Source organism: Peromyscus maniculatus, chromosome 1 (assembly GCF_049852395.1).
Source record: "Peromyscus maniculatus bairdii isolate BWxNUB_F1_BW_parent chromosome 1, HU_Pman_BW_mat_3.1, whole genome shotgun sequence".
Lineage (NCBI taxonomy): Eukaryota > Metazoa > Chordata > Mammalia > Rodentia > Cricetidae > Peromyscus > Peromyscus maniculatus.
The window spans coordinates 53,028,156-53,047,239 of record NC_134852.1 but is presented as its reverse complement, the minus strand read 5'-3'; the positions used below and the strand labels follow the sequence as shown (position 1 = coordinate 53,047,239).

General features: G+C 49.9%; 1 protein-coding gene across 1 annotated transcript; it reads left to right on the top strand.

Moving 5' to 3' along the window:
- The first annotated feature begins 286 nt into the window (after nucleotides 1-286).
- LOC102910779 (WD repeat-containing protein 87) lies at nucleotides 287-18,708 on the top strand. Its single transcript, XM_016000477.3, has 6 exons — nucleotides 287-669; nucleotides 5,483-5,603; nucleotides 8,153-8,323; nucleotides 9,038-11,907; nucleotides 12,354-12,622; nucleotides 13,116-18,708. The coding sequence occupies exons 2-6, from the start codon at nucleotides 5,529-5,531 to the stop codon at nucleotides 18,455-18,457; spliced, it is 8,727 nt and encodes a 2,908-aa protein (XP_015855963.1). The 5' UTR covers nucleotides 287-669; nucleotides 5,483-5,528; the 3' UTR covers nucleotides 18,458-18,708.
- Nucleotides 18,709-19,084: the final 376 nt, after the last annotated feature.

Genomic DNA, 19,084 nt, shown 5'->3' with positions numbered 1-19,084 from the left:
TCGTAGGCGAACCGCTGCACCGCCTTCTGGGAATCGTAGTCTACAAGACGCTTCGGTGCAGCTCCAGTCTCCGGAGGACTTCCGCAGCCCCGAGGGGCGTGAGGCAGGGAGGCGTGTCTTGTGCCGGCTCCAGCCCGCGAGCCCCGCTCTTCACCCTGCTCGACCGGTTTTTCCGTTCTCCCAGCCTCAGCAGCCTTCTCCTTCGGCTCGGGGAACCTTTGCCGTCCCTCTCCTCCACAGGGCGGGAGTCTATTACCCCGAGCCTGCGAGCCTGGGGAGGCGCGGGAGGACCGGAGCTGTGCGCTAGACCCCCCTCGGCGCCGGGCGGAGCGGGACGGCGGCAGCGCGCCCTCGCGCACGCGCGCTCTCCGGCGGACTCGGGCCTGGAGGGATGCGGGTCCCCCTCGGGGCGGGGGTCGAGGGAGGAGGACTTCTTCCCACCCCCTCTTGGAACGCGTGCGCGTGCCAGTGTGCACACGCGCTCGTTCTGGTCGCCCGGGTCAGTCCGCCAGGTGCGGGCCTACAGGACTAACCGTTCTGTCGGTGGGGTCCTCCCTCATCGTTTTCAACGTAGCTTCCCTGGTCCCCTCGGGGTCTGTCCGGCTGTCTACACGGGAGCCCCCGGGGGCCGCCAAGCTCGCTGTCCCTTGTTGGGGAGTCCTGTCGCAGGTAACAGGCGCGGCTCTTGCCTGAAGGAGGCAGACACACCTACCCTCCCGCCCATGCGGATTGCACGGAGCCAGAACGCGAGGACACGGCTCCGTGTGTTCCTCTCTCCCTCCTAGGAGGCTCCAGACCTGCCCCCGAGACAGGAGCCGCGGGATCACTACCCGTAGAGGCTTCCTGGCAGGCTTTTTCGCTTCCATTCATTCGGTACTGACACAGACTGAGAGTAACTAGTATTTGTTGAGTGCCTACAGCCTGGGGAGAATGTCTAGATTTAATCCGCTCGCTGAAATCGGCGAAGATTCGACCTTTGAAAAAACAGCAAAACGGTATTGCTGCCCTCACTCCGTAAGGGTTTCTGAGGCAATCGACAAAATTGCACAGCCTTCTAAACTCCATGCATGCGCTTTCTGCTTCAACCTGTTTCCTTGGAAGGTGTTCATTATGACCTGACGGGAAGCAATATTTCTTCTTACTGGAACAGAGCAAAGGGGTCATTCAGTTGCCCATTCATTCAGCAAAAACGTCTTATACATTTAGTCCAAGTCATTGTGATCTCAAGCAGGAATACCTACCAGAAATAGCTACATACACTATTTTACTTTAATTTTTGAGACCGGGTGTCCTGGATCTCACCAAGATTGCCTTTGCCTCCAGGTGTTGGGATTGCACTATAAAGGCATGCACTATTATACCTGGCCAATTTTAATTTTTACATAAAACCAGGCTTGTAACCCCAGCACTCAAAGGCTGGGGGGGTAGGAGGGTTACCACACAGAGAGCTCTGGGCCAACCTGGACTACAGAGTTAGAATTCGAGGGAGGGGCATACTTTTATATAAAAACTCCTGAAGCCTACCACTCCCTGGGACTCTAGGCAGTTAATGGTTGCCGGGGTAGAGACATTTTCTTCAGTGGTGTGACCAATGGTGAGTTGCTCATGCCCGTGTAAATAAACCCTCAGCCCTTGTTCTTGTAGGTAACTCGAACTAACCTGCTGGTTCACATAAATAGATAAAGAAAATAAGTTCTACATACAAAAATTAAGATGATTTTTAATAATGAGCCTTGATACACTCAAATGTTATTTGATTGTAAGTACGTTTACTGTTTCAGTTTTACAATTTAAGTTCATTAAAAATACGAGACACTAAGAAAGTCATTTGTGGCATGACTTTTCTTGTTCTAACAAAAGGTTGGAAACTGTCCAGTGTCTGCTAACAAGCCAAATACAATGGCAGGGGAGCTGATTTCAGTACTAGGGGAGTGGAGGCAGGGGGATCAGGAGTTACTTGGCTACATTGCAAGGTTGAGGCACACACGCACACAGGACCAATGTCTGTTAATGGGAATCTGAGCAAATGATGGGTCATATATCCTGCATCTGGCAACTCTTGCAAAATGAAGTGTAGCTCTATAGTAATATGAACTAATCTCTAAATAGAGTGAGAATGTATGTATACTGTATCCAGCATGTATGTAGAGAAACGTATGTTATACTTGTGTAGGTACAGAACACCTTTAGAAAGATGCAGACAGGACTTCACCAGATGATCTTTGTGACCAAGTGTGAAATAGTGACTTTCTTTGTTCATATGGCCCTTAGAATCCCTATATTTTTTACATGTTCATCTTAAAAAGTTAATTAAGGGAGAATAATAAATAAGTCATAGTACCATCCTAAGAATTAAATAGGGGCTGGAAAGAAGGCCCAGAGGTTAAGAGCACGTACATCCTTCCAGAGAACCAGTTTCCCACACTGTTTCCTGTTGAGCAGTTCCCAACTGTCTACAACTCAGGTTCCAGGAGATCTGCCTACACCCTCTTCCGGCCTCTTCCCAGAGCACCTGCATTCGTGTGCACACCATTTTTAAAAATACAATTAAAACAGTTTTAGTCAAATGCCTCTGTTTTAGTTACTACTGTTAGCTCCCATTGGTCAGTGTATACCCTTTTTAGTTCTTTGTGGCCTCGTGAGTGCTGGCCAGTATTCCCAGGGGTCTAAGCTAACTCTTGTATTCCCTGGGAGCTAGCCCATTGTATTACTGGGTGCTTGTCTGCCATAAAGAAAGTTCAGTGCATCCCAGCCCTTTGACTCTGCCTGCAGTCCACGAGTAGTGCTCCCAGACCCTGTGGACAGACCTCGTCAGTGATGCCGTTCAAAGAACAAGTAAGCTAAGGTGACCTCTCTAGTCTTGCAGTCAACTATTTGGGCCCTTCCAGTCCCAGCTAGACTTCCTACACTCTTGTCCCCAAATGTGAAACCTATCTGGAAGGCAAGGCCTTTTAATTCATTCAGAGTCCCCTCTCAGTATGGAACACACATGACCCTCCTTTTGGGGTGGTCACTTCTTATTATATATACACGCATAGTATATTTTAGTCTTCCTTCCTAAAATTGAATCACAAAAGTCAGGCATGATAGCCAGCTCCTCAAGAGGTTGAGGCAGGAGGACCATTTGAATCCAAAGTTCAAGACTAGCCTGAGCACACATGCTCAAATGCAGATAAGTGTGGACACACACGCCACGGACACCGAATATTACTGGTGGAATTAAGTTTGAAGCAAAGGCTGCAGAAAAGTTTAATAACTCCAGTTGTCCCATTGCCAGCCAGTTTTGTGACTATTTGCTGACGTCTCCTTTCCCGATAAACTGTAAAGTCAATGCAGCAAGAAGTCTGTCTCATGCGCTTAGACTCTGGGACCGTGAAGCCCGAGGGCCCCAGGCCTGCAGTGTGGTGGAGTATAGTGCCCCCTGCGGTCAGCTCTCTCGTGCCACCCAAGGAAAAGGAAAACAGGAGGAAACAGCGAACACTCTGTCTCATCAATACGCCGACTACAGACTGAGTGCCACCAGCAAATCATTTCTGAGTTACCAAGTTGTTCGTCAATACCATTGGAACCAATTCCTCCAGAACCCTTTCCAGACTTGTTTTTAGGGATTAGCCCTGAGATTAGGGATGGAGTTGGGAAGGGCTTAGGGGAGAGGTTTCCTCTGGGTCACCTGATGAATACTTTCAAAGTAGGAGTGACAGAAACCACAAACTTTGGTGGAGACTCACTTGCCCCACCCCAGACCCAGCAGTGATTCCCCAAAAGGTCCCGACTGTGCATTTTCATAGGCTGGTGAAAAGAAGTGGAACTCAATGGGTATAAACAGAACAATGGGAGCTAATGGTAATGACTGCAAATTTGCCACACATGACATCTCAGTGGTTCTGGGGACTTAAGGAGGACCTAGTGGGGTGCATTGTAGGTGTGAGGCTGGCCCACAGGCTGCCTACTGGTGTGCAGGATCGGAAGCAGATCACACTGGTTCCTCCAAGGTGACCAGAGGGGAATGAAATGGAAGACCATGTGGAAACACGTTATGAGTTATAGAGCACAGAGAACCAAGATGCCGAGGCCAAGGCCCACTACCAGTCCCCATTAACTACTCTGGAGTGGATTTGGGGGCAAAAACTTCCTTATTATGGGCTTGCAGAACCTCCTTATGTGATATAGATAAATCCCGAACTGTGGATTGGCTGTTAGTCTTGATTGGGGTGGGGTGGGGGTGTCAGTCACATATTAGTCCTGGCTGGCCTGGAACTCTATTTAACCCAGGATAGCCTAACACCCAATCATTATCCTGTTCTGCTTCAGTCTCCCAAGTACTGGAATTACAGGTAGTCTTGAACACATCTCTCTCTTCTCCATATTCATGGAAGCTTTCTCACAGACCCCCACCCACTCTACATTTATGTTTTCCTGCTGCTTCCTCTCAGACCCAGGCTAGTCTGTACAAACTAAGCTTAGCCATATTGGGCATTCTGCTGACTTTGCTTCAAAAGACCCCAGCCATTCTGACTGTGAACTCCAACAGCTTTCTAAGCCAATGGTCTCCACTTTAGTGTGCAAGAGAGCGGCTAGCGAGCTTGTGAAAAGCCAAGGTATCGTTGGGTCTTATCTAGGAGTCTATAACGCAGTAAGGACTGGGGTTTTTATCCAAGAAAATTTGCCCTTCCTTCTTTCCTGCTCCTCCTCTTTCTTGGGGGAGGAGGCATTTGAGACAGGGTCTTTCTACACAGCCTTAGCTGTCCTCAGACTCATTATGCAGATTAGGCTGACCTTGAACTCACAAAGACCTGCCTGCCTCTACCTCCAGAGTGCTGGGAATATAGGCAGGTGCCATTGCCCCAGGCTAAAGGGGCTCGAACTACTATGCAGTCCAACAGGTTCCTAAAACTTTGCTTTGGGAATCATTTCTCTGACAAGATGGTTCTTCACCTGGCAGTCACTTGGCCTTCGTTGCCCTCTGCTGGCCAGACTATAAACTCAGGGTCATGTTTAGAGAGCCACTGAGAGCAGGAAAAGGGGAAGGGGAAGACAGCAGACAGGAGAAGGAGGGGAGGAGAGGAGAGGAGAGGAGAATAGGAAGGGATTAAAGAGGAAAGAAACAGAAACTCAAGGCAGCCTAGAGACAGTTGTGGTTATCAGCTGCTGCTTCGGGCTAGACCTACAAGAGGGGTTTTCTCGGGAAATCTGTCTGATCTTTGCAACCGTCTTGCAAAGCAAGCAAGATTGGCATTTTTCTTTTTACAAAGGAGGAAAAGCTCCATGGCAGAGTATCCTCCTAGCATGCATGAAGCCCCGGGTTACATCCCTAGCATTGCGTAAACCAGGCATGAAGTCTTCTCTGCTGTATAGGAAGTTCAAAGCCAGTTGAGGATGCATAAGGTCATCACAAAACAAAGCAAAATCCAAAACATGAGTCCATCGTTCTTGCCTTCTGACTCCTAGCCCATGAAAGCATCCCTCTTTTGGATACCCACAGATTTGCAAGCAACGGTCTAGAGGACGACCAGAGGAAAAATCAAACAATGCCTTCTACCAGGCTCATTCCCAAATGGAATCAGTTTTTGCTCTCCGTGAATGAAGCCATTCAAAAAAACAAGGTAAGGCATGTGTTTTTAGGACATTGACATATTATTGGTTGGCCTCTATCTACGTTACGGTAACGGGCACTTCAAAAAGAGCCATATATGGTCCATGAAAGCAAGAAGAAAGCAGGGCAGACCACCAAGACAGTTGTCACCTCAACAGAAGGGGGTGGCACCAATTTCCAAATAACTCCACAGACATAATGATAGTGGGACATAAACATTTGGGAACATTGTCAGAGGAGCCACCCTGTGGGTAGAGAAATTTTCTGAAAGGGAAGAGCATTTTAGACACTGTTCTGTTGCTGTGAAGAGACCCCACAACCAAGGCAACTCTTAGGAAAGGGAGCGTTTAATTGGGGCCTTTCTTGTAGTTTTAGAGGGTGAGTCACCATGGCTGGGAGCATAGCAGCAGGCAGGCATGGTGCTGGAGAAGGAGCTGAGAGCTACATCGTAATCTTTGCAGCAGCAAAGAGAGACTGGGCCTGGCATAAGCTTCTGAAGCACCTCCTCCGGCAAGGACACACCTCCTCCCTCCCAAACTCTTCACCTGGTGACTAAGCCTGCAAATATATGAGCTTCCAGGTGCCAGTCTCATTCAGACCACCACAGAGAACAAGGCATCAGGACATCTGCTAGCCTCAGCTCTGCTATGGCCAGCTCTGTGCAAATAGGCCCCAAGTGCGTGCTTCGCAAACATGTCTTATCTCTGTGGAATAATACATGCCGTGTCTCTGCTGTCTCTTGGCCAGATAAAGTGTCCCCAGAGTATTTGTTTGGGTAGTTTTTTGTTGTTGGTGGTGGTGGTTTTGTTTTTTGTTGTTGTTGTTTTGTTTTTTGTTCTTTGAGACAGGGTTTCACTTAATGTAGCCCTGGCTATCCTAGAACTTACTCTGTAGACCAGGCTGGTCTCAAACTCACAGAGATCTCTCTGCCTCTGCCTCCCCAGTGCTGGGATCAAAGGCAAGCATCACCATTTCCTGGCTTGTGCAGGTTTTTTTTAAAAAAGAATTTATTTTTATTGTATGTGTTACATTTTGCCTGCATGTGCATGCAGTGCCCATGGAGGGCAGAAGAGGGACTGGAATTACAGGCAATTGTGAGCTACAGTGTGGGTGCTGGGAACTTGAACTAGGCTCTCTGCAAGAGCAACCAGTGCACTTAACTGTTGAGCCATCTCTCCAGCCCCTTATTTGTATAGTTTTGATCTTTAATAATTTTAAGCTATATGGACTTTGAGGGTGTTCTGTTACATTGCATGTGGCTCTAGGGTCATGTACTTGTTTGAGTAATCTGTTAAAGGTTGTGTCCTTTCTGGCCCATGCACCTTTTAGATGTGGAGATGTTAGAGGATGGGTCTGGCTAAACTACGCCTTCAGAAGAACATAATTTTCTCCTCTGCTTACACCATACAACTTGGTCACCTAGAACCTGTCCAAGTGTGGTTCCATTGTGTGTTGGGGGATTTCTTGTAAAGTGTGTCATAGCTGTGCCCATGTGACTGGAATAGGAGGGGGGAGGCGGGAGGGGCATGCGGAGTTTGCTCTCTGCTGCTGTGATAAAACACTGACCAAAGGGAAGTTGAGGAGAATGGGGTATTTCGTCTTACAGGGCATCACCAAGGGAAGCCAAGCCAGGGGCTCGAGGTGGGCAAGTGAAGCAGAAACCTGTGGAGGAACACAGCTTCCTGCCTTATTCCCTCTGGTCTGCTCGATTAGCTTTTTTCCACATTCTCCCTGCCCAGGAATGTTCTGCTTTCAGTGGGATGGGCCCTGATACATCAATTAGCAATCAAGAAAATGCCCTGTAGACATACCCACAGGTAAATCTGACTGAGGCAATCCTTCGATTTTTGAATACCTCTCTTTCCAGGTGTGTAAAGTAGACAACCAGGATTAGCCATCACAGTATAATTTAGGGAAATGCTGCAATTGTGACTTTGTTGTTGATGTTTTTGTTTTTTCAAGACAAGGTTTCTCTGTGGGGCCCTGGATGTCCTGGAATTTGCTCTGTAGACCAGGCTTGCTGTGGGATGTTCTCTATGCTGTGAATGTGTTGCTCTGATTGGTTAATAAATAAAGTGCTGATTGGCCAGTAGCCAGGCAGGAAGTATAGGCTGGACAAAGAGAGAGGAGAATTCTGGGAAGTGGAAGGCTGAGTGAGGAGCCGCTGCCAGCAGCCGCCATGAGAAGCGAGATGTAAAGTACCAGTAAGCCACGAGCCACATGGCAACTTATAGATGAATAGAAATGGGTTAATTTAAGATATAAGTACTAGATAGCAAGAAGCCTGCCACGGCCATACAGTTTATAAGTAATATAAGTCTCTGTGTGTTTACTTGACTGTGGGACTGGCGGGTAAGAGAGATTTGTCCTGACCATGGCAGGTAAACTTCAGCTACAGGCTGGCCTCGAACTCATGGGGATCGGTCTGTCTCTGCTTCCTGAGTGCTGGGATTAAAGGCGAGTGCCACCACCGCCCAGCTTTTTTTTTTTTTTTTTTTTTTTTCTCTCTAAACAATATGTTAGTGCCTAAGCACCAGTCTATGCCACGCCTCTCCCCAGAAACCTTCAGCGGATGACAAGGGCGATGCAGTTGTGCTGAGTGACCGATCCAAGATGCTGTTCAAAGAATCTCGGTACCCTCAGCCGATGCCGCGCATTTGCCATTATTTCAATGAAGCTGACTTCTTTGCCTCCCTCTCGTGGGTGACGAGCTACACAAGAGAAATACTGGTGAGACCACACTCCTCCCTCTCAGCTCCTCCGACGGCCATGCCCTTAGAGCTCCTAACTGAAAAAGGAAGAGCCACCCCTTGAATGAATAGGATCCAGATTCAGGATTGCCCTTCATCCTGTCTGCTTGCATTCTTCGCTTGGTGCAGACTTCATGATTTCCCTAAAGTAAGTTGAGGTTAGTGAAAGGATGCAAGGCTCCCTTCCTCTGTCCTCTCTCCAGCTCCCTAGAAGGTAAAAATTATTCTCGTCTTCTGATAGCTCCTCAGCAAAATAAACCAACAAGGAAACCTGATGTGAGGCCACACATCTGTCATCCCAGCACTCAGCAGCCTGGGATGTTCCTTTCATATCAGGAGGATCATGAGTTCATGAGCATGGGCTACAAAGCAAGACCCTGTCAAAAATAAACAAACAAATAAATAGGAGGAGGAGGTGGTCAACCTGGCCCATACAGTGAATTCTAAGTCAGCCAGGGCGACATAGGGAGGCCCTGTCAAAAGAAGAAAAAAGCAGCTGGGGTGGGGGGGGTGGGGAGGGGGGTGGCACACACCCTTAATCCCAACACTGGGAGGCAGAGGCAGGTGGATCTCTGTGCGTTCGAGGTCAGCCCGCTCTACAGAGTGAGATCCAGGATAACTAGCCCTACAAAAAGGGATAGCTTAGCTAAATGCTGGGCTCTCCTCTCCTCTCCTGTCTTGTGCTGTCTTGCAGGCTGTAGTATGGATGAAGAACAAAACCGACGACATGGTTGAAAAGAGAACATTCCCAATGACTGAGGGACTGCCACCCATCCAGTCAATAGTCCACACGGGGCCCTTTCATCTCATAGTGACCTACTGCGGTGACATGATTCTGAGGCTCTTTGGGGACCATTTCAGGGCATTTAAACCCCTGTGTACTGTGCCCTGCCGCTTTGATATCAGCTGTCTCTGCTTTGATCCAGACACACAGATGCTTCTGTCCGGCATCGTTGGGGGAGTGGTCACCTGGACCATTGAACAGAGTGGCAAGGGCCTAGAAATGATCCAGATGTTTCCCATTCCTGGGGATGAGCTGGTCCAGAACATCGTCCTGAATGGCCCCAAAGGCTGCCTTGTTGCTCTGTGTGAAACTGTGCTAAGAGTCCTTGATCGCCGGGGCTACGGTCAACTGGTGGAGATGCAGAGGTTCACCACCACCAATAGCGGCTCTCCCATCACCTGCTGCCTCGTTAGTCTTGATTTGAACCTCATGTATGCTGGGAACAAGGCCGGGGAAATCCATGTGTGGAACCTGAACAAGAGCCTGTCTCTCCACAGCTTTCGGGCCCATCCCTCAGTAGTGGTGTGTATACACAACCGCTCAGAGGCCCACACCCTGTTGACAGCTGGCAAGGAAGGCGTAATCAAGGAGTGGAATCTTACTTCAGGGAACCTGCTTCGGCGACTTGAACTTGGTGAGGTGCTCCACAGGCTCGAGTTTATCGACAACAATACTTTCTTCTGCCAGACGACTCATAATTTTTCCTTGCACCGTCTGCCCTGCTTTTACAGCCTCTTCAACATCTGTGGTTCTGCCCCCCAGCAGCTGCGTCGGATCTACTGTAAAGACAACTGCTTCCGGATCTTGTGCACGACCGAAGATGGCCTCTTGCGCTTTTTGTCTCCTATAACAGGGGATCTCCTGGTCATCACCTGGCCTTTCGCAATCCTCGACCGGGCTGTGGATTGGGCCTACGATCCGGGGAAAGAGGAACTCGTGGTGGCAACAGGCACCTCAGAGGTGCTGGTATTTGACACAAGCCGCAACCCCTGCCCCGTCAAGTATCTGTTGTGCACCTCACCAGATGTTCAGGACTTTGTCCAGTGCCTGGCTTACGGGAATTTCCATCTGGGGCGGGGGCTGGAAGGCCTGATATTCTCTGGGCATCAGAGTGGTACGATAAGGGTGCTCTCACAGCACAGCTGCGCCAGAATCGAGAAAGTCATGCACTTCGGGGCCGTGCTGGCCCTGTCGGCACTCTATGGAGGGATTCTGAGTAGCCGAGAAAACTCTCTCCTTTGTTCCTATGGGATAGATGACTACATCCAGCTGTCAGAAGCCGTGCTCACTGGGACCAGATTACAGCTGCGGACCCTGGCTAGCATTCTCAGCAGCTGTCACCTAAAACACCTGGTCCTCTTACCCAAGGCTGTAGGTGCCATTACAGACACCAACTGCCTACGGCTCTGGAAGTTCCACGATTTTCTGTCCTTTGAGACCAAACAAGGTACCCGATTCATAGAGACATTGCCTCTGCACCAGTGCACCATCACCTCCTTTGACGTCTGCTTGCCCTTGAGTCTCTTTGTCACAGGTGGCTCTGATGGCTCTGTCCGCATCTGGGACTTCCACGGGAAACTTATCGCCATGCTGGACTCATCCCTGCATTTTGGCGCACTCTGCTTTGCCAATGACCGGGCCGACCTGCTGGTGACTTTCAACCAGAGTATTTATCTGGTGTCCTGCTTAGAATTGCTCCCCACATCCATGCTCTCTCGCCTTGCCCTTATGAGCATAACAGATGACATGGTAGAAATCCCAGTTCCTTTTGCACCAAGCTTCTTCTTATCCTTTGAGACCATATTTGTGCCTAAGTATAGCTACCAAGATCAGCGGCGACAGGACCTGGAAGGTCTGGCAAGCCTCGCCAATAAGCGGGCCATTGCCTTTGACCTTCTTGTGCCGCATGTCATAGAAGAAGAAGACGATGGGAGCACTGTGTTACTGAGCACTCCCCGGCGTGATTCTTTGGAGGGAGCTGACGTGGATAAGACGAGCAAGCAACCCCAAAGTCATTATGTGTCTCCTCCTCAGTTACAGATGACTGCCTGGGACGGGCTCAACCCCTATCAGATCATACGCTGCTACTTCGGTCAGGGAAAGAAATGGCTTCTTGCTCCCGACTGCTACATCCCTAACTCAGTGATCCGTGCCCGTCTGTGGCCAGAGGGCTGCCCCATATTCCTACAGTGCAGCCTGCACTCACCGCAGCGGGATCTGGACTGGGAAAAGGATCAGCCGTTCTTCTGGCACAGCAGGATAAGAGCTACAAGTAAAACAGACCGTGTTCTGGAGAAAGAGGACGAAGGCTTCCTAGAAATGAGATTAACCAAGGACATCACTTACAGTGTCCTTACAGATGCAGCAAATCGCAGTTGGCTGGGGAAAAAGATGAGTGAACTAGCCATTAGTACCCTGATTGAGGCAATTCTCAGCATTATGACCCATGCCAACCCGCTGAAGTACCAATGCTGTATTGGGGCATTAGGACAAATCTTCGCCGCTTACCAGGTGTCCCCATCCCTGCGCTCTGAGACAGCACACCGTCTGCTAGACGACACAACCCATTCCAATCCATTCATCCGAGAACTAGCCTGGGAAGGGCTGAAGCGTCTAGGGATGATTACTCATCTCTTTGCTTTGCCTCTGGCCCAGGGATTAATGGACAAGGACCCAAGAGTGAGGAATAAAGCCATGGCCCTCATGCCTGAGACTGGAATCCATTCAAAGAGCTCACTCTTAAACCTCATGCAGAAACCAGACCTTTTCCGGGATCTACAGTGAGTTGCATGTGCTACCTTGACTCTTTACCACCATCTTCTTTTCCCCACTCCGTGTCCCCTTCTTTTTCTTTGCTAGCTCTTTGTCCCTGATCATTATCACTCCCAATGGCTCCTTCTTCTCTTTCATAACCCCCTTTGATTCCTAGACTCTCTGATGGCCTCAGTGGCTTCACTCTTGCTTCTCCATGTCTTTTCCGTCTCCTACCTTCTTGGTGTTGCAGCTTCCGCCCTGTTCTCTCAATCTGCAGCTCCCCCTGTACGGCACAGCCTCATGGCTGCTCTCTTGGCTCCCTAGACCTTCTCTCTCCTCACCTGGGTGTCTGTATGGTGCGCTGCCCTTCTTTGTCCCTCTGCCAACCCCATGTCTGCTCTGCAGCAGTTCTTCCCTCCTGTTCCCCACTGGTGCCTGACTCAACAGTCTGTTCTCTCCTTGGCTTTCATAGGCAAGAGATGATTGGGGAGGAATCCCTGGACCACCTTCTGGGGATGCGGCCCACAGACATTCAAATCCTCATTTCTCAAATAGAACATCGATTACATGACAACCTGTCAATGTCCAAACAGGACAAAAAGCCTGATGTATTCTCAGATCTCCCAGGGTTTACCGAACCTAGCAAGTCCACTTCCTTGCCAGGCATTCCAGCTCTGGAAGAACCTGAGGTCAAGCCCAGCAAAAGCCAAAGACGGGTCCGAACAGCTGGCAAAAAGCAAGGTATGTATGAGGCAACTGGGCCCATGTTTGGGTTCCTAAGAGAAAGGCTAGTTAGGACTAGAGAGGGTCCTAAGACACAAGGTGGAGAGACAAATGAGAGAATTCTTCTAGGAAGGAACTATACAGATTCTGGAGGACCCCAAGTCCCTGCCTCACCTTGGATAAGGAGGTACAGGTTTTTTTTTTTTTTTTTTTTTTTTTTTTTAAGACAGGCCCCTTGGGGGCTGGAGAGATGGCTTAGTGGTTAAGAGCACTGACTGCTCTTCCAGAGGACCTTGGTTCAATTCCCAGCACCCACATGGCAGCTCACAACTATCTGTATCTCCAGTTCCTGAGACCCAACACCCATTGGCAAAACACCAATGTACATGAAATAAAAATAAATAAATTAAAAAAAAAAAAGACAGGCCCCATCTTTCTCTGTTCTCTTGAGTAAGAGTTCCATTTACCCACCATGATTTTCCTCACTTCCATATCTTGATTTTTCCTGCAGCCCGGAAGTTGTTGCGAGGTCTCAGAAAAGCAAAGGAAGCAGCTAGACAGAGGAAGCAAGAGGAGGTCGCAGATGAGGGTGAGGCTGAGCAGGCCGAGGACCTCACAGCCGGGAGCCCCATAAAGAGCCCCAAAGACATTGAAATTTCAGAGAAGGATCTCTTAGGGGATCACATTTCTGTAGCCATGAAATTGAAGAAAAAGCTGAAAATCCCAGACAAGAAAGCTCTAAAACTCAGCAAGCGCAAGAAGAAAAAAGTTGAATCTGAAGTTGCAGTTGTAGGTGAGGAAATCTTGCCTCCCGTAGTGGAACCTCCGCCACTGAGGAGAAGGCCAGGAACTTCCAAGCGGGGGATTGGGGGGACTCCTGGTAGGGTTCTCACTGCAGATAGCGAGTGGCGGGATGATCTCTGCCGGCTCATGAACCTGAGGATAGCTGGTTCCCAGACTCAGATGATGGACGACCTCAACAATGAACTCCTGGCTACAGCCCAGGAGGTGCTGCTGGGAAAGCACCCGAGCTGGGAACTCTTCAGGGAGATCTGCCCGCTGGTGGAGGAAGAAGAGAGAGGGGGCGCTGAGGAGGGATGGGAAGGAGCCTCGCAAGAGGAAAAACCAGTTTTTCTTCAGGAAGAGGAGCAGGAGGAGGAGGAGGAGGAGGAAGGGTCAGTTTTTCTTCATGAAGGAGAGGAGGAGGAGGAGGAGGAAGAGATGCCAGAGGCAGGAGAAAAAGACCAGGAAACAAAGGAGGGGGAGGGAGGGACTCAGAAAAAGGGCAGAAAGAAAGAAGTGGCTTTCCTAGAACCAGGCGAGCCAGTCAGAGGCAAGGGGAAGCTCAGGAAGGAGGGGAAGAAGGCCAAGAAGGCGGCCAAGCAGGAGAAGATGAAAGAAGGTCTGAAAGAGAAGACCGTCTCCAAGGAGGAGCTGAAGGCGACTCTAAGATTAGAGGAAATGGCGGGAGGAGAAGGAGCAGCGGCAGCGGCTGAAGGAGAAGTGGGAGCGGCCGAAGCAGAAGAAGCGCCAAAGCAGGAAGAGAGAAGGTTGTCTTGGCAAGAGTGGAAGAAGTCTTGGGATGAGTGGCAGAGGGTCCAGCTTCAAAGGTCGATAGCCTGGGAAGAATGGAAGAAAGAATGGGACAGGAAGCGCTTGGAAGAACAGGAGAAACTCCGGGCTCAAGGCAAGCTACCACCCGAGCCACTGCCCAGTGAGAGAGTGGAGGAAGTGGAGAAGACGAGGCTGAATTGGGATGAATGGAAACAGGTCTGGGAAAAGACCTTAACGAAGACCAAAACGGAGATGGAGTTGGATATGGGGGAAGCACTGTACGAAGAGTCGGAGGAGTCCGAGGAGGAAGGTGAAGAAGAGCTTCTCACAGAAGAGCAGAAACTGATCCGAGAGGCGCAGAGGGAGGCCAGGGCACAGTGGAAACAAGCCCGAGCTGAGAGAGAGCGGGCCAGAGAGCAGAGCCTGCTAGCAAAAGAAGAGGAGAAACTTGCACAAGAAGAGAAAAGGCTGGCCCAGGAAGAGAGGAAACTGGCCCAGGAGTATGTGAAAAGGGCCGCCGGGGGCAGACTGTCCTTCGCGGACATGGCCCTGAGTGAGAAGGAGGAGAAGCTGGCGCGAGAAGAGGAGTTTCTAAGTCAGCAAGCGGAGCAGCTGGCCCAGAAGAAAAGGAAGCTGGCCAGGAAGCTGGAGAAACTGGCTCGTGAAGAAGAAAGGGTCGCAAAGAAAATGGCCAAAGTGGCTGAGGTGAACATAGTGCTGGCCCAGAAAATGGAAACCATTGCCCAGAAGGAGCTGAATCTGGACTGGCAGGAAAAGGAGCTGAAAGAAGAGGAGAAGAACCTGGAATGGGACAGGCGGGAGCTGGCCTTTAAAGAAGATGAGCTCAACGAGGAAGAGGAAAAACTGGATGAGAAGAGGGAGAAGCTGGTGAAGGAGGAGAAGATGCTGGACTGGTACGAGGAGAATCTGACCATGGAGGAGAAGATGCTGGCCCAGGAGGAAGAATCGCTGATGGAGGAAGAGAGAGTACTGGCCCAGAAGGAAGACAGAACGCTCCAGGAGGAGGCACTGTTAGAGAGAAGGGAGAGACTGAGGGAGAGGAAAGGAAAGCTGGCCCAGGACAAGGAGGGTATGGCCCAGAAAAAGAAAGAACTGGGAGAAAAGAAGAAAAGACTGGCCCAGGCAGAAGCAGCCCTGACCCAAGAAAAGCACATGCTGCTTCTGGAGAAGGAGAGAGTGGCTGAGAGGGAAACAGCTCTCCAGGACAATGAAGACAAGCTCCTCAAGGGGAGAGAGCAGATACAGGACACAAAGTACAAACTGGAGGTATACAAGGAGAAACTGGTTCACGTAGCGAAGAGACTGGAGGAGGAGAAACAGGAACTACAGCAGAAGAGAGAGAAGCTGGCCGAAGCTGAGCGGCAACTGGAGGAGGCAGATGTGATTCTGGCGGAAAAGCAAGGGAAATTGGCCCAGGAAAAAATGAAGTTCGCTGACGAAATGAAGATGTTAATGGAGAAAAGCAAACTTTTCAGAGAGGAGGCTGAGATTGCCGAAGAAGGAATGGCACTGACTGAGGAAATGAAGAAGCTGGCTGAGGAGAAGATGAAGCTGGCCGAGGAGGCGGAACTGCCCTCCAGGAGAGGGACCGGAGAAGAAATCATGAGGCGGAGGAGAATGACTGAGCATGTTGTCAGCCTGATGAAGAAGAGGGTGTCACTGGAGGAGAAGATTCTGGTGTACGAGGACAGACTGCTGGCTACGAAGGAAAAGAACCACGCCAGAGAGAAACTGGAGCTTTCTAGAGGACAGAGGATGCGCGCCCATGAAGAAAGGAAGTTAGCCAGAGCAGTAAGGAGAATGGGTAAAGAGAGGGGTGTTTCCAGGGAGCTAGCCCAATCCAGAAAATCCTTAAAGGCACTTCAAAAGCTGGTCAGCAAAGAAAGGAAAATGACCCAGAAAGAGACAAAGATAACGAAGATGAAACGGTCGCTGTTGGTCAAGGAGGACAGGCTAAGTGAGGAGGAGAACCGACTCGATGTGAAGGAGTTGGATACTTCTGAAGAACAGCCAGAAGTAATCGAGGATGAGAAGAAGCTAGCTAAGATGCAGAGACGCTTGGCCAAGCAAATGAGAAGGCTGAACAGGCAGGAGCAAAGAGTGGCCGAGGAAGAGAGTGAGTTCGACTCTCAGGTAGAGTCCTCAGAGGAGGACGAAGGCCTTGAGGCAGAGGAAGAAGATCTCAAGGCTGAAAAACTGTGGGAAAAGAGAGCAGCCTTGATGGAACCTCTTCCCGGAACTGGGAAGTTTTATGATCTATTAGAACAGGTAGTCCATAAAGAGAGCTTCTCCAAGGAAATGGAAAGCCTGTTAGATGAAGTAGACGTAGCGCGAGTGAGTTCATCTGAGGAAGAAAGGGAAGAGTGGGAGGAAGAAGAAGAGGAGGAAGAAGAGGTGAAGGAGAAGAAAGAAGAGGTGGAGGAGGAGATGGAGGAGGAGGAGGAGGAAGAGAAGGAAATGGAGGAGAAGATAGAAAAGAGAAAAAAGAAGAGGCAAAAGGTGGTGGAGCAGGAGAAAGAGAAGAAGGAGATAGAAAAGGAAGAGAAAAAGGAGAGAAAGACACATGAAGAGGAGGAAGAGACTGAAGAAAGCACGAGTGAGGAAGAGATGGAAAGTGTGAGCGAAGAGGAAGAGGAGAGACACGGATTGGAAGAAGTGAGGGAGGAAGAGGTGGTCAAAGGAGCGAAGCCGCCGCCGCTGCCGCAGTGGCCGCCGGGAGAAAGGAGGCCGCTCCTACAAAGAAAGGAACTGTTCCCTTCCATTGGACAAGGACTCGCTGAGCTCAGAGGGAGTGCTGTGAAGCTGGGGCCGCTGAAAAGCCCTTTTGAAAAACCGACTCCAGTAGCTGATGAGGCGGAAAGGAAGAGGCCATCGCTACTAGAAGTGAAGGAACAAACCTTGGGGGAAGAAATGGCTCCTGTGTTTGAACCGTCCAAGGTGTCCCTAAGGACGATGTTGATGGATAAACAGAGGGAACTGTTGGAGAAATATAAACTGGGACCTCCACACCTTTGGGATGCAGTCTCAGAGGATGAACCGACAGCCACGATGAAACCACTCACATCTCGAGTGGTTAGAAGGGCCGTACAAACTCACAGAGTCCAACACGAAAAATCACAAACCAAGTGGCTTGTGAAGCATCATCCTCCGGCAAGACCAGCAACGGGACAGGTGCCTCTCCCCGAAATCTTGACAGAGGAACAACATCCAGAGGCAGGCATCTCAAACTTAGAATGGGTGTACAAAGTCTTAGAAAAGATGGCGGCAGGAGAGGAGCTTCCTAGAGAGAGTTTCCACAAACTGTGTCAGCTGCTCAGAGACCTCACCTCAACGGGAGACCTGGAGTGGTTGCACCTGGCCTTGCTCGAGGCCATCGTGCACCGCCACAGGCAGATTGTGGACTCCCGAAGCATGGTGACTTCCAAACCCAGCAGGGAACCCATGAGCCCCAAACACCTGAAAGTGATTCCCCCCATAAAGGGAAAGGAAACGGAAAGCTGGCAAAAACCTTCAGCTGTCCCCATACCAGGGCCCCCCCTCACTTCCAAGGGGGTTGCAGACCCAAAGGCTGTGTACTGGCATCTTCTAGGAGAGCCGTACAGAAGTGCACGGATGCAGCATTTATCCAGTGTTCTTGAGGAAATGGAGACACAGTCTTTTGATCCTACCAGAGGAGATATTTTGGCCGGTGTCCATTCTTCCATGAACAAACAAACCTTGGCACTGATGTTTCAAAAGGACCTCGGGGATCTTAAAGGTAAAAGCAGGTATCCCAAACTGCCTAAGTTGGAGAAAAAGCCTCTCTCAAAAAAAAAGGAAGAGGTGCCTCCATGGGAGACATTTGTGGCGCTCTACCATGTTTTGCAGATGCTACAGCAGCGGTATGCTAAAGACATGACTACTTGGATGGAAAAGTTTTATCAGCTCATGGACCTGTACCAGATTAAGTCCCCCCGAATCCAGAGGCTGCTGCAGGACCTGCTACTGAGAAAACAGACCCAGTCCCAAGAGTTCATCTCCAAGGAGACTCTCAAGGCCGTGGAGCTAGTGCCCGGGGAGCGGCTCTTATACTGCTTGGTTTGTGGTGGCTCCCATCCCCGACAATTCCCTCTGGAGTTCCGGGAAGTGGTACCTCTCCCTGACCAGAATAATGTGCACACCATTCATCCCAAAGGCATTGCCAAGTATGGGATCCTTGAACTTGCCTGGAAGAGCCTGCCCCAAGCTGATATTCACCTCACCAAGAAAGCGGCCCACCTTATGGTTCCCACTCCCTAACTTGGGACTGGCTACCCATGTTATTGTTCCCATTCCTTAACTTGGGACAGACTAAATGTCAAGAGTTTTAATTCTCAAATGGAGAAAGGCCTGATCATCAGAAACCAGACCTTTATCTCCAGGGCCCACACAGAGGTAGAGCAAGGTTGAAGTTGTCGTTTGTTTTTTTTTCCCCCTACCCAATTTTAGAAGTCAGTTTCTGTATGTGGAATAAAGAGAAGATTCTTATTTGCAACAAACTTTGATGTGTCTCTTTAACCCAAATGTTGTTTTTCCAACATCACCAGGGAAACCAGTCTTGTCTGAGAGTGAGAAACCTTCCCCAAAGCCAGTGGTGTATACCCTGTAAAGGTGAGGAAGCCAGAGAGACTTCCATTGTCCCCTTCCTTCCTCACCTCCCACAGTTTATCCTAAAGAATAGAGGAAAGGAAATTCCTGAAGATACTGTGTTACTATGACAAGTACTGATAATTGTGGGAAAAGATGGAATTTAAAATTAGAAGACTGAGAGCCAGGCATGGTGGTGAACACTTTTAATCCCAGCACTCGGGGGTGGGTGGTGGGTGGGGGTGGTGGTGGGGGTGGGGAGGCAGAGGCAGGTGGATCTCTGTGAGTCTCAGCTCAGTC

Excerpts from the sequence above, each read along its gene's own strand:
- LOC102910779 (XM_016000477.3), top strand. The coding sequence starts at position 5,529 with ATGCCTTCTACCAGGCTCATTCCCAAATGGAATCAGTTTTTGCTCTCC. Across the intron at positions 8,324-9,037 it reads GCTACACAAGAGAAATACTG|GCTGTAGTATGGATGAAGAA; the intron begins GTGAGACCACAC and ends GCTGTCTTGCAG. Across the intron at positions 11,908-12,353 it reads GACCTTTTCCGGGATCTACA|GCAAGAGATGATTGGGGAGG; the intron begins GTGAGTTGCATG and ends TGGCTTTCATAG.